The following is a 14,670-nucleotide window of genomic DNA, read 5'->3' on the forward strand; positions in this document are numbered from 1 at the left end:
AAAGGAAATAAAAGGATAGACAAATAAGCTGGAAAAAGAATTTTTACTGGCATATTGAACCTATGTAAACAAAAAGAGGGCACGAGCCTTGTTTACATGACAAAGAATTGTGAGCCCTGTATCTTGCTCATGACTCTACTACCGACTCTCAAATTTTATTTGATCATTAGAAATGCATTTCTAAAGCATTGTAAATAATAAAAACATAAAAATAGAATTGGACCAAAATCGTGACGATGCCCCTTTCATGACAGTTTACGGGTAAATTTTTTTAAGCAGATCTAATGGATTTGTTGCTGACTGTCCCGCTCCATTATACTGAATCGCAAAAATCACCTGAATATTGGTCTTAAAATGATCGGCGTGATATATTAGATTATGCTCTTACAAGTTAATGCTTACTTTTTTTTTATGCAGGGAGAATAATAGTGCTGGAAAATAAAACTCATGACGGGAAATAAATAACTATGTCAAGTACTAAAATTGACAAATGATAATTTCTTTCGCCATTCATCATAAATTAGCGAGTTTTTTTTTTAATTTGTTGTCTGATTTAAATGCAATTATTAAATGAAATTTTCGGCTATTCTCTCTATACTTTAAGTTAACCCTTTCCGAAAATACAAACTTCGTGTATTGGACACTTTTTCAATGCCCTGATTTCTTTAGACTGTTTTATGCTTGCAGGACACTTAAAATCGACAAGTTTTAGCCGTGGTCGACTTTTTCATTGCTAGCTACTGTGGGGAGACTTCGATGAAGGACAACGGTTCCCGCGACAGGGTACGCCATTGAAAAAAACAATTTGGAGAGAGTAGCAGAAGGCGACGCATCAAAACTTACTCCGGCATTCACAATACACATTAAACCTCTTCCAAGTTTAGATTTTACGATGTTTGTATTCTACGTTGTTAAAACAAACGTCTAAAGGAACGTGGGTGACCTTGAAAAGAAAGTCATCCATAGCACAGGGATCGGACGTTCTAACTTATCGGCTGAGTATTCTTCTAGCTCTTCTTGCAGATCCCGATACATGAACTATAAATAAAAATTCATCCTTTTTACACTTTACGCAGCTATATTTAGTCATATATCTATAGTTATTGTTTGAATCTACGTGTTTATATATGTAAATTGATATAAATGTTCTTTGAAATTTTGATATCGACTGAACTCTGTCAAATCTTGTTAATTGTGGTTTGGATGATAGTAAGATGATTTTTTTATAGAATGATGTGGTTTTTGGTTAAAGCTTGACATATGCAAAGGTTAAGTTATAAATTAAACTACTGATTTGAACTCGATTAAAGAAATAGTGTGTGTGTGTGTGGTATAAAATTTTAGTGTGCAGGTATATTACAGTACGTTGAGGACAATAGTTGCGATCGAGTTAGTCCAAATCTACATAAAGAATGACAGGTGAGATTTCGATATCAAATTAGGGTAAAAAAAAATAAATTGGTCTTTATTTATTTAACAACAATTGATAAACAAGTTCTACAACATTTTAATACCTTTCGTTGGCAAGGATGTTTGTGCGTGCGCATTAGAATAGGATTCAGGATACAAAATGTCTTCATGGTTTTTAAAATAAGCTTATCTTCATGTGGTTGATTGATTCATTAATGTATAATTTATTGGTTGATTTAAGCCACGTCAGCAATAATTAAAGAATTTGCAATGATAAAAATTAACGTTTAGTATTACGTGTTTCTCCATGTGTTGGGATGCTTACGAAGGCATAAAAAGTTAACTTGTTGAGAGAAACTTTAGAAAATTACTTCTCATTTAAAATGATTTCGTCATATTTGTTTGCATCACTCTCCTTCACATCTTTTACATTTCAGAAATACTGCTGTAATTGAATTTTCTCAAATTCTTTTCGTTTTGCGTGGGTTGAATTACACTTTGAATGATTGTGCAGCATGACTGTTAGTTATGAGAAAAAAAACCCTACGTCAATATATAATTAACGAGTTTAATTTATATTAATTCTATATTTCAAAATTTTAACTGCTAGCAGGTCCCCCCCACCAAGTTTTAGATCGTAAAATATTAAGCAATATTTATTCCTCACAACTAAACTTCAACTGAAAATTATTAATGACCTCAAAATGTAACGTCTATGACCTTTACGTTCAGCAAGACTTAGAATAGAGTCAAAGCCTTGTGGCTTTGAAAAGTTAAGAACGAGGTTAAAGTGAAAAATAAAATATATATATATATCAAAATTTATTTTTAAAAACCCAATATCGATAGCTGTTTAAAAGTTTTGACGCCGTCTTCCGTATTAAAGAAACAATATATTAGATAATTGATTTATACATGCAAAGATTAAAAAAAATTAATATTTTTGGGGGGAATACATTGTATATTATTTTTTAACCATTGTAGCTTTATGATATTGTTTTCTAAGAAAGTCATCACCCATCCCGATTGCGCACAGTATGCATTAAACATACACCCAGTGTCATTCGAAATTTAAAAAAGACCAACTTATTGGTATTATAAATTAATTTACACTTTAGAACCTCTATAGTGGTCCCTAAAACATAGTTTATATATATAGTAAAAGGGTTGACCATTGTTTTTATCGTATGAAATTAAAGGGAAATTTTTAAATCAGTATCGATGCCAGAACTTACGTTTATACATCAGAAAAATATTTTGAACTAATGGTAAAAAGTAGCGCTGTCGCTTAGATGAACTGGCAAATAAGTGTGAGGTATTACGTGAGCCATACTATTGATTGCAAAGTTTAATTACAGTTCCTCTACCTGTACTGAAAACATGACTTATTGTACATGCATGTGTAACTGCCTAAATTTCTAGTATTATTGGATTTATTGTCTATTTATAGATAATTTGGCCACTTTATGGTCGATAAACGGCATTACGTATCCTTTCTACGCTCTTAGCTGATTCTTAATATCCACACCCACTGGGTATTTTGGATCTTTTTTTATTTCATGATACATGTGTAACTATTTAAATGTAGGACGAAGCGTAGAATACTAGTATAACGTGACCACTTCTACAATACTCAATGGTGGAATGCACACCATTCTTCGTTGTGTCAATGGATATTCTGTTTCAGTGAATCAACAACAGAGCAATCGGTTCTTGCAAGCAAAATAGGCTACTATTTCAAATCGAGGACCTCAATTCTTGTAGACAAATGTGTCGATGACTTACCACTATGTAAGAGAAGGTCACCTCAAAATAGGAAAGAAACAAGCGTTTCATTCATAGCGATCAAGTATCAGTGCGAAGCGTCTCTAGATTCTTTGTATTTAATATTTGTAATCAGACAATAAAAAAAATTAATGTGAATTTACGGATTGAACACCCGAACACACGTTTTTGCCACTCTTAAGTGCAAAACAAATTCTAGATCTGGTTCTTCAGTTATAATTCCTAATAACCTTTCACTAATTACAACATGCCTAGAACTTAATCACCTATACTGTCAATAATTTAAAAAAAATCTGCAATTCCAAAAAATATATTTCGAATGTTTTTTCAGTTTGGAAAGGTGGTAAAGCTGTTTTTGTTTATTCTAAAGCAACATTATTTAGATTGAAGAGTTATGTTGTAAATTTTGTATTTACTGCCACCCGTTACATTGTAAATTTAAAATTTACAACATGACAAAGGAATGGGACGGTGGTGAGAAGGATTCATTTGGGGAACCAACTCTGGGTAAATTGTAGCTTAAAAATCGCTTGAGGGATGAAGCAATTTGAACATTTTAATTACAAAAATACATAACCGCAGAACGGTAAACCAGATTTTATTTGCAACGGCTACATTTCGCGATTCACTGGAGGTAAACTATTTTTCGACACCTTATTTCAACATCTACATAATCCTCGCGAATAAAAAGTTGGTTTACAGTATTGGTTGATATATTTATAAAATTTACAGAAAACACGTGTGTTTGTTTTGAATTAAGTGGGCGTGTTGATATTACATAATAACATATCGATTGGATGTTTACGGGCGAATAGGGTACTGTAATTTAATCCGTGCTACGCATGACTTGTACACATATAAAGTAGAACTCGGGTTTTTTTAAGATATTCGAACTTCGATGCCACTTTGCAACAGACTATCCACCCAACCCCTCCTCCCAAATTATAACATTGAATTTCTGTCAGTTCTGTTTTTACATAATTTTTTCTTCTTTTGTAGAATGAGTATGCTTGTACGTGTTTATGAAAGTAAAGAGACTGAGAGCCATGTTCATTGTACTATATACATGTACATGTATATAATTATTAAAGTCTGTTGCATTCGCGCATGCGAGCTCACCCTATAAATAATGTGTTTTTGTTTTATTTTATAAATGATTTATGTTCGGTTGAACTGGTGAATAAAAACATAGCAGCTTTTATTCTCGTTAATCTAAACGTTATACATACATACTGCATAATAATACTGGAGATTGTCGAATAACGACATTATCATTATCCCGCAAATTAAACCCATCGTGAATACTATCATTAGTTTTCAAAAACGTTTCTATGCTAATACTACGATCGTTGCATCGAGTATATAAGCATCTACATTTTTTTGTTTTCAGCCATCATCGACCTCGTGAGTCTTCGAAGCTATTGTAACCCGTTCTACCACGCACATATTCAATTTCTTGATAAATTATTCAGGTCTCAATATTTGTTCGATGATATACGGGAAATTATCCCCGGGGGTTTCACTTCTTCATCGTTACATTCTTGAAAACGTACAAAGTACCCCTTTTCCCCTTCTATTCCAGTTTTTCTTGACGCACTCCGTAAGACCAATGACCAAATAATTGCTTCATAAATCTTGTATATTCATTTATGAGAAATGAAATAAGCGGTCGTACTCATGTTTTGCGAGATCTTGTAGAATTGAACGTAATTTGCTTAACCACGGCTAGTTTTATTACCGAAGGGGGTAATGGGGAGGGTGGGGTGGGGTGGGGGGGGGTTGGGTTGCTATCTTCCATATGCTAAACTACAAACATATCAAGAGCATATCGATTTCTGTTTTAATTATAACTTCTAAAGATATCTTTAAGCACCTAATATAAAAAAAATATCAAAAGGATTATAAAAACTAATTCTTAAGATTACGTAAATAATTTAAATGAGGAAAAAAATAATACAAAGTAAATCAATAGCCGTTACCCAGCCCTTAAGCTAATTTCCTATTCGTTTTTTTTAGTATTTGGGTGTAAAATACAAAGGTATAGAACTGAAGTGAAATGTGAAATGTATATAGCATAAATTCCACAAATAACATTGTATTAAAACAAAATTGACACCAATCTTTACAAAATGAGTAAACGGAAAATAATCGTGTGTAAGAGCGTTGGGCACGTGGGTGGCGTGAGTTATGGCATACTGCGCGTGCGTATACAAGACTTCGCAGTACTTTGAAACACTAAAGAGTAGAGCACGATTCAGAGAATTCATTCAGAAACATGAACGACTTCCACATGCTAGTAATTCAGTTGCATCGTTACCGATTTTAATTAAATTTGAATTCAAATTTATATTTGTTACCGACGAACATGAACAAATGCATCTGATTTAAAGGTGCGCTTTTAAATTAGATTTTTAAGTAAAATACATACATTCTACTTTTGTTTTAACTTTGTTAAATATTGCATGTACATGTATACCTGAACAATTGAAAAAAGGGATGATGTTGTTCAAATCTAATTTCGATAAAAAAAAAAGTGGTAGAAAAAAGAAAGACAAAATTTACTCTCTCACACTAACGTACAATGTAAGACTTAGAGAGTAATCTCTATCATTATGAGAAATATCATAAGTTTGTAAACAGAGGATATAATATCCTTTTCCCAGATAATTCGCACGCTGAATAAAAGAGGAAATCGGTTAATGTACGTTAGCAACACCTTTCGACAATGTCAAGGTTTTTTTTTTATTTCTAATAAGGTATCACTTTGACATTGTGAAGCTGACCTACAGAGCAGAATCGATACGAACATTTGACAATGTTGTGTCATATTGTATCATCAGTGGGGGAGACCTACGTTAATGTTCTAATTATATTGCTCTTTCGTGTCCTTTTGGTGTTTAAGTGAACAAAACGAAATAATGAATGAAACGATGAAAAGTTAGGCAAATCATGTGAAATATAAGAAACTTTTCGGCGCCAATCACAAATCAAAATTAATCCTTGTGCGGACGGATAGCATTACTGGTAAAACGGACAGTTTTAGACACGAGACCGTCACCAGCGTAAATGATAAAACATCGTTCATGTCAAACAAAAAAGACGAACAACCTACACAATTCTCGAATTTACATTCATTGCAAGTTTAGTTTCATGAAGACTTAGTTTTTAAAAGATTCATGTTTATTTCAATTATTTGTGTTTTTTTTAGATAAATATTTTATTCAATTGTTTAAAGTTTAAATGCTGAGTTTTCTTTGCAGAGTTATTACTTTAAGTTTAAATGCGGATTTGCTCTTGTTAAAATAAAAAAATAAATATATTATTATAATACTAATGCATTTCTAAAACTGTATTTGCTTGAAAGAAATTTTGTTTACTGATAAAAGATCTGTTTCAGATGTTAAAAATTTATGTTTATAATTTAGAATTTAACAATATATCTCTAAGGAAAATTCCTGAGGCAGATTTGTACGGACAGCTTTTAATCATCAAAGTATACTGGAAGTACTAAAACAGTAAAAGCCGGGCTCTTTAGATGACATCGAATTGATGTGTAATTCTGCATATTGTGTAATAAAGACTGGCAAAATCTCTCTCTCTCATGCGCATTGTATATGTGTCCAAAATGCATAGGCTTGTTTTTTTTAAAACACATACATTATTATGTAATCAATTTAAAAACCAACAAAACAAAACTCGTTAGATTTATTCGCAAACCAAAAAAAAAAAAAAAAAAACCCAGTAGATTTGGAAAAAAACACCACTTGACAGCTCTTTTTGACACTTTTTAAAATAGCGGAAGCTTCTACATTTACTGAGTTGTTCAGTTTTTTTGTTTACTTTTGCAGTTGCGCTATTTATAGAAACATTTGCGATTTGTACGCCTATAGCCAGATCTTTGCTTTCAGCAAAGTCCAGCTAAAAATCGTGCCGAATTATCTATTAATTTGCCAATTGAAAGTTACATGCAAATCTGACAATAAAATTTGCTAAATTCCATCGTTCATTTAAAACGCAATCTTGATCAGCTATATATAGAACTTTACTTTATTAAACTATATAAAGATAACGTTAATACCAATTATTTGCGTTGTTTGACAAAAGTCTTAAACCCTTCTGTAATGATGTTTGTAGTATTACCATAAATATTTATGCAAATCTCTTTGCGGTTAAAAGAGATGTTAGATTTTGACATGTTTTTGACATATATCACGCGACCTAGTTTTAAGAGGAGTCAAAGACCATTTTTTCTCCAGGCCTGCAGCATCAAATCTCTTCAATTGAATAATTTATAGATTAAAGGTTCTTTATGTGTTTCTGCAAGAAAAAAAAATGGCTGCGATTTTCGATACTTGCTTGTATTACAATACACAAATAAAACCCACCGCGCATGGTTTATTAACACTGGCTTGTTGTATAAATTCTGATGTATTCAAAAATTCAAATTTAATTAACAAACGGAAATAATTATGAGAGAAAAATACAAACAAGGGCTAAGTGGACCAATAGCAGTAGTAATACGAGAGGCAAAGACAGACAGCGATCATAGAAACAGGCGTGGTTGAACATGTCTGGGGCGGACAGCCCAAAGGCTAGATTTCCAGAAACCCCGAGAAACGCCGATGCTTCCCTGGAAGATTCTTAGCAGTACATGTATATTGCTGCTTAAATACACAATGGGAAAAAAGAGCAGCACCCTGCGGAGCATCTTTATCGACAATAGTCTTTTTCCTTGAGGTGCGACGTTATTACATCGAGTCAAGTTATCTCGTTCGATAATTTATATTAAATTATATATTTATATTATATTGTTAACTTGTACATGAAATTTGATTGCTAGCGCTCTCGTTAGTCTTTTTCACTAGAATACGCTTGCTCGATTCTATAGAAGGGGAGTGTGGGAATACTGTACTACACTAGATAAACTGTAACGTCACCGGAATTTACGGTGCCGGTCAGTTTTGGGTTTCTAATTTACTTGGTGATAATTACATCCGGTAAGCTGTTTCTGGGAGACATTATTTCCCGCGCGTCTGGGACGCACAGATCCATTTTGAAGACCCTCTACAGCGTCAGGGACGCTTCGTCATCCATATTTTCGTGGTGCAAAGGCGCAACGATGTATGTCTTTTTTCTTACATCTACATATTTGTAATATTTTCTGATTATTTATTTAAAACTTCATTCGAGATTTTTGGCAAGTGTGTATGAAAGTGCAGTGTGTGATAAATTTTTCTAATTATATTAGGTATAGTAAGAATGTCTATATGTTGTTAAATTTCAGTTGTTACCGTAAATTTCCTGCTATATTGGCTGAATAAAGAATGTAAAAAGCTGGGCGTTTTACTTCAACGTAGAAAATGGGCCTGTGGCAGAACAGTAACAAATCGTTTTGTTTACCACCTCAACCATTCTGAGAGTCGATTGCAACCTATCCTGGGGATAAGACGACTTTCTGGTGGACAGCAGATTCCTGTGAAGCTGGGATTTCCAACCAACTACCCCCCCCCCCCCCCCCCATTTTGGTCCATACCTTCGCTGGAGGATTTTTCGTGGTATTTGTGGTGCATGGTGTTCCTGGACATTGTGTGTATATGTGCAAACACTAGTGACATATCGGTAACTTTATATCAAATAATATGTTGACATTATTTGAAATGAACAATAGTACAGATATTATAGATTGATCATGATCATATGCTATGTCAAATATTTTTTCTGGTCAATTGGTGTTGAATATTTTCTCAATACCAGATAACATCAGTACTTCGAAAGGAAGCATTAATTTTCACGTATTTGTGGTGTGCATGTGAATTTGAAAGTTAATTGTGCATTTTTTCTCATCTAACATGTCTAATGCCATTTTTAGCATGTGTATATATTTTCAAAATTTCATGGCATAATTTCATGTGAAAATCACTACAGTATTATCAGTATGGCATCTGGTGGAAAACCCATACCCATAGTTGACGAGGAGGAAAGTGAAGAGGAGACTGTTCTTTCAGAGGAAGGTGAGGGAAAACGACTGAAAACGCAGACAAAGAAAGGCATGGAACAGTTTTTGACATTTCTTAAGAAATATAGTTCTCAAGAACAAAAGGCATGGACAATGATTGAAGAAATCTTAGTTGATATAGATGAAAATATAGACCAGAAGAATTTTAAAGACTTACGCAAGATTAAAGCAGAGCTTCAGAAATTTAAACGTACTTACTTTGATTGTGCAAATGACTTTCTTTCATTTCTTAAAAGAACAAACACAAGAGAAAGTAATGAAGAATTTTCTATTCAAGAACCAAGATTTCGTAAACGTTCTGACATCATAGATCAGCTCATGAACCGTATTGAGGACGCCCTTCTGGACGCAGCAGACACCATATCACGAGCAAGTGGTTCCGAAGGATCCCGATCACAGAGTAGAAGTTCTGTCAGTGAAATGTCAAAGTCTCGTGTTCTGTTAAGACAGAAGGCAGAAGCAGAAAAGGCTAAATTAGCTTTCATCAGACAGCAAGTTGACCTTCAAACCGAGAAGTCAAAAATTGAAGGACAAATACAAATTCTGAATCAAACGTGTTCAGCAGCAATCGCGGATGCAGAAGCCAAAGTGTTCGAAAGAGAAGAAAGTGAAACCAAAAGTGAAAGAAATTCCATCTTAGATGAACTACCCAAAGACAGAGGTCAGCGTGTTGCAGATTATGTGGAAAGTATTTCTCGAGATCAAGAATCAAGTGTTAGATCACATGTGAACCCAAAAATCGTTCAACCAATTCCCTCAAGTTATAACTTTGATGTTCCTTTAACTCGACCAAAGGAGGATTCAGTGGAAACTGTGACTAAATTCTTGTTAAGGAAGGAAGTGTTGTTATCCCGGTTTAGTAACTTTAATGATGAACCAGAGGCTTACAACGCATGGAAACTAAACTTTACCTCAATCATAAAGGACCTGCAGATTTCAGAATTCGAGGAACTTCAGTTACTTGTGAGATGGCTAGGACCGGAGTCCTCTAAACATGCAGCGGACATCCAACAAGCAAACGCCGGAAATCCTGGAAGGGGACTACGTCAGATTTGGGCAAGATTAGATGAGAGATATGGGGCAATCGAACTCATCGATGATTCATTAAAATCGAAGTTGGCCGCTTTTCCGCAACTTATGATAAAGGACCCTAAAGAACTTTACAAACTGTCTGATCTACTGACACAAGTGGATGGTGTGAAGAAAAACCCTAAATATTCAGCAGCATTATCCTATTATGACACCTCTCTTGGAATTGCACCAATAGTAAGCAAACTTCCGTATCAATGGAGAGAAAAATGGATCAACAGGGCCTCGGAATATAAGGAGCGTCACAGTGTTCCATACCCACCATTTACATACTTTGTGAAATTTATACAAGACTTATGTCGTGTGAGAAATGACCCTGGATTTCAGTTCAGTGAACCAACAAAGAAAGAGACTAAAACCAAAAACACTGGACAGATTCGTTCAAGAAAAACTGATGTTAAGCCTAGCAAGTCAACAGGACAAAGGAAATCATGCTTTTTAGAACATAGAGTTGAATCCAATCATAATATCAAAGACTGTCGCAAGTTTCGTACCCTTCCGATCGGTTCAAGGAAAAAGCTTCTCAAGGAAAATGGAATTTGCTTTAGATGTTGTGATTCCAAAGAACACTTAGCAAGAGACTGTAATGTGAAATTAAAGTGTGACATGTGTCAAAGTGACAGACATTGTGGTGCCTTACATGTTAACAGTTCCCAGGGCGGGGAGGATAAGGAAAATTCGCATGGCGGGGAGAACAGAATATCATCTTTTACAACTAACTGTACTCAAGTCTGCTCACCCGCATTCAGTGGCAAATCTTGTGCAAAGATTATTTTAGTGAACATTTTTCCAGTTGGCCGTGAAGATTTAAAGAAAAGAGCATATGTGATTCTCGACGACCAAAGCAGCAGGACACTTGCGAAGTCATCATTCTTTGACAAGTTTGGAATCAAGGGACAAGAAATTTCATATACATTGTCATCATGCAGTGGTTCGGCCATGGTCTCCGGGAGACAAGCCTTTGATTTCGTTGTATCTTCAATACAGAGTGGCGAACAAATATATTTACCATCAATTATTGAATGTGATGACATCCCTGTTTCATATGAGGAGATTCCAACCCCAGCTGTAGTTAAACCATACAAACATTTATCAGACTTGGAGTCTGAGATCCCACCAATAGACGATAAAGCAGAAGTGATTCTTATTGGACGGGATGTTCCCAGTGCTCATCATGTGCTGGAACAAAAGATTGATAAACCAAACCTACCTTTCGCACAGCGACTTCCCTTAGGCTGGGCCGTTATAGGAGAATGTTGCCTAGGTAGAGTACACAGACCTCAACATGTGGTTGTGAACAAGACTCAGATTTTACCGTCTGGACGAGGAACTCATTTTACCCCATGTTCATCAAATCTGAGAATTTCAACATATCAAGATGATACAGACATTCAGTGTTCGTGTGAGAATGGAATTCAGCTTTCTCAGATCTTTGAACGCACCAAAGACGATAACATTCCAGGAATGTCAATCGAGGACAGAGAATTCTTAGAAATCATGAAGGAAAAGTGTCATAAAGATGAGAAAGGACATTGGTCAGCTCCGTTACCATTCAAGTTAAACAGAAATAGACTACCTAACAACAGAGAACAAGCGTTGAAAAGGACTTATTCACTGCTGAAAACTTTTAAGCGTGATCCTGTGAAAATGAACTTAGCCATAAAGTTTATGGAAAATGTGTTTAATAATGGATTTGCAGAGGAAGCTCCAGAGGTCCAAGAGGGAGAAGAATGTTGGTATCTTCCCATATTCCCAGTATTCCATCCAAAAAAGCCCAACAAGGTCCGTATGGTTTTTGACTCTTCAGCCATTTATCAAGGACATTCCTTGAACTCTTCCTTACTTCAAGGACCAGATCTTACTAACAATCTACTCGGCGTACTTTTGCGTTTTCGTAAGGAGCGTGTCGCCATCACTGGAGATATAGAACAGATGTTTCATATGTTTCACATTGATGAAGAACACAGAAATTTCGTTCGTTTCATATGGTTTAGAGACAATGATCCTACCAAGTCTCTTCAAGACTACAGAATGTGTGTACATCTATTCGGGAATTCACCGTCACCCGCTGTCGCCACATATTGTCTCCACAAATGTGTAGAAGAACCTTGTGATAGTGATGTGAAATATTATGTTACAAGAAACTTCTATGTTGATGATGGACTGTCGTCTTACGATACAGACAATGAAGCTTTAGATATTTTGTTAAGAACACAGAAAATTCTAAGAGATAGAGGTAAAATTAGATTTCACAAATTTGCCTCCAACAGCCAAATTGTTATGGATGCTTTGCCACCAGAGGATAGAGCAAAGGATTTAAGCGATGTACATTTAGATCTACATACAACTCCTGCACAGAGTAGTTTGGGCTTAATCTGGAATTTATCACTAGATGCTTTCATCTTCTCAACAGATCTCAAAGATGTACCAGAAACAAAGCGTGGTGTGCTATCTTGTTTACATAGCCTGTACGATCCTATAGGATTCCTGTCACCTGTCATTTTGGCTGGAAAATTTATTTTTCGTGACATTACACAGTTACAACTTGGATGGGACGATCCTCTTCCTAGAGACATAATCCTGCGTTGGCGGTCATGGCGAAGCTCTCTTCATCACCTATGCGATGTGAAGATACCTAGGCGATATGTTGCAGTATCTATGAAGAATGCTGAAAAGATCGAGCTCCACACCTTTGCGGATGCATCTGAAAAAGCTATATCTGCTGTTACCTACATCAAAGTTACAAACACGGGAGAAACCTACATAGGATTTGTAACCGGAAAATCTAAACTAGCTCCTCACCATGGACATACAGTTCCAAGGTTAGAACTATGCGCAGCTCTTCTTGCAACAGAAATTGCTTCATTTGTTGAGCGTCAACTTGATACACAGATTCATGATATGCAGTTCTACTCTGACAGTCGTGTCGTATTAGGATACTTATATAACAAGACCAGACGATTTCACACGTACGTGTCAAACCGAGTCCAACGGATACTTACAAATTCAAAATCAGAACAGTGGACCTTTGTGAAATCAGACCAGAATCCAGCTGATATAGGAACACGTTCTGTTTTTGCAAACGAACTTGCAACATCTGTGTGGTTAACTGGGCCAAAGATTATTTTGGATCATAATCAACAAGATTATTCAAAATACCCGTTATTGGACCCTGATAATGACTGTGAAATTAGAAGGACTGTCACTGTAGTTAAGACAAGTGTACTTCATGGATTGAACTCAAATGTGTTCACAAGATTTTCTACCTGGGATTCTCTAATTCGTGGACTATCATTCATGCGTAGTGTTATTCGCCAGAAAATCAACCTTGAAAAGCTCAGTCAAACAAAGCTTTACCAAAGTATGGAGAAGATTGTTATCAAAAGTGTACAGTTTGAAGCTTATGGACAGGATATAGAAAGACTTAAGGAGCACAAACCAGTCACCAAAGGTAGTCCGCTACAAAAACTTGACCCTTATCTGGATAACGAAGGTCTGCTACGTGTAGGAGGCAGAATTCTCACCGGAGATGTACTGGCTGGATCCAACGGACCTATTATTGTTCCGAAAAAGTCACATGTGGCAAGATTGCTTATAAAGCACCATCATCAGAAATGTAAACATCAGGGACGTCACCTAACTGAAGGTGCTGTGAGATCCGCAGGTTACTGGGTAATGGGTGCCAAGAGACTTATTTCATCATTATTAAACTCGTGTGTAATTTGTAGAAAGTTACGACGTAAACTTGAAACACAGAAAATGGGAAATATACCTGACTTTCGATGCAAGCCATCACCACCGTTCACGTATGTGGGAGTAGACACCTTTGGGCCCTGGGAGGTGACAGCTAGAAAAACTAGAGGAGGAGTTGCTAATGCTAAAAGATGGGCAATCTTATTTACATGTTTGACGAGCAGAGCAGTACACATAGAGCTGGTGGACGAGATGACATCCAGTGCCTTTATCAATTCCCTCAGGCGTTTTGTAGCAATGCGCGGTAAAGTCACTGAGTTTTATTCAGATAGAGGAACTAATTTTGTTGGAAGTACAGATGCACTTAACATCAATGCAATCAACATAGAATCTCCAACCCTGAAGAAGTATATTGTGGAAAATGGCTCTACTTGGATATTTAACCCCCCACATGCATCCCATATGGGAGGGATATGGGAAAGGATCATTGGAACAGCGCGCAGAATTCTTAATGCTATCATCAAGGAGTCAAAGAAACCACTTACACATGACGTTTTGAATACATTTATGTATGAAGTTTGTGCTATTATCAATAGTCGACCATTAGCGAACGTGTCGGTAGATCCAACACAGCCATCAGTTCTTTCCCCTTCAGTATTGCTGACACAAAAGACTGA

At 35.7% G+C, this 14,670-nt stretch overlaps 1 protein-coding gene across 1 annotated transcript; it reads left to right on the forward strand.

Moving 5' to 3' along the window:
• Positions 1-8,128: 8,128 nt before the first annotated feature.
• LOC128182126 (uncharacterized) lies at positions 8,129-14,120 on the forward strand. The gene is made up of 3 exons (XM_052850738.1): positions 8,129-9,206; positions 9,489-13,946; positions 14,029-14,120. The coding sequence occupies exons 1-3, from the start codon at positions 9,131-9,133 to the stop codon at positions 14,118-14,120; spliced, it is 4,626 nt and encodes a 1,541-aa protein (XP_052706698.1). The 5' UTR covers positions 8,129-9,130.
• Positions 14,121-14,670: the final 550 nt, after the last annotated feature.

The sequence above is a fragment of the Crassostrea angulata genome, chromosome 4 (assembly GCF_025612915.1).
Source record: "Crassostrea angulata isolate pt1a10 chromosome 4, ASM2561291v2, whole genome shotgun sequence".
Classification (NCBI taxonomy): Eukaryota; Metazoa; Mollusca; class Bivalvia; order Ostreida; family Ostreidae; genus Magallana; species Magallana angulata.

Excerpts from the sequence above, each read along its gene's own strand:
- LOC128182126 (XM_052850738.1), top strand. The coding sequence starts at position 9,131 with ATGGCATCTGGTGGAAAACCCATACCCATAGTTGACGAGGAGGAAAGT. Across the intron at positions 9,207-9,488 it reads GACTGTTCTTTCAGAGGAAG|AACCAAGATTTCGTAAACGT; the intron begins GTGAGGGAAAAC and ends TTTCTATTCAAG. Across the intron at positions 13,947-14,028 it reads GGGACGTCACCTAACTGAAG|AAAGTTACGACGTAAACTTG; the intron begins GTGCTGTGAGAT and ends TGTAATTTGTAG.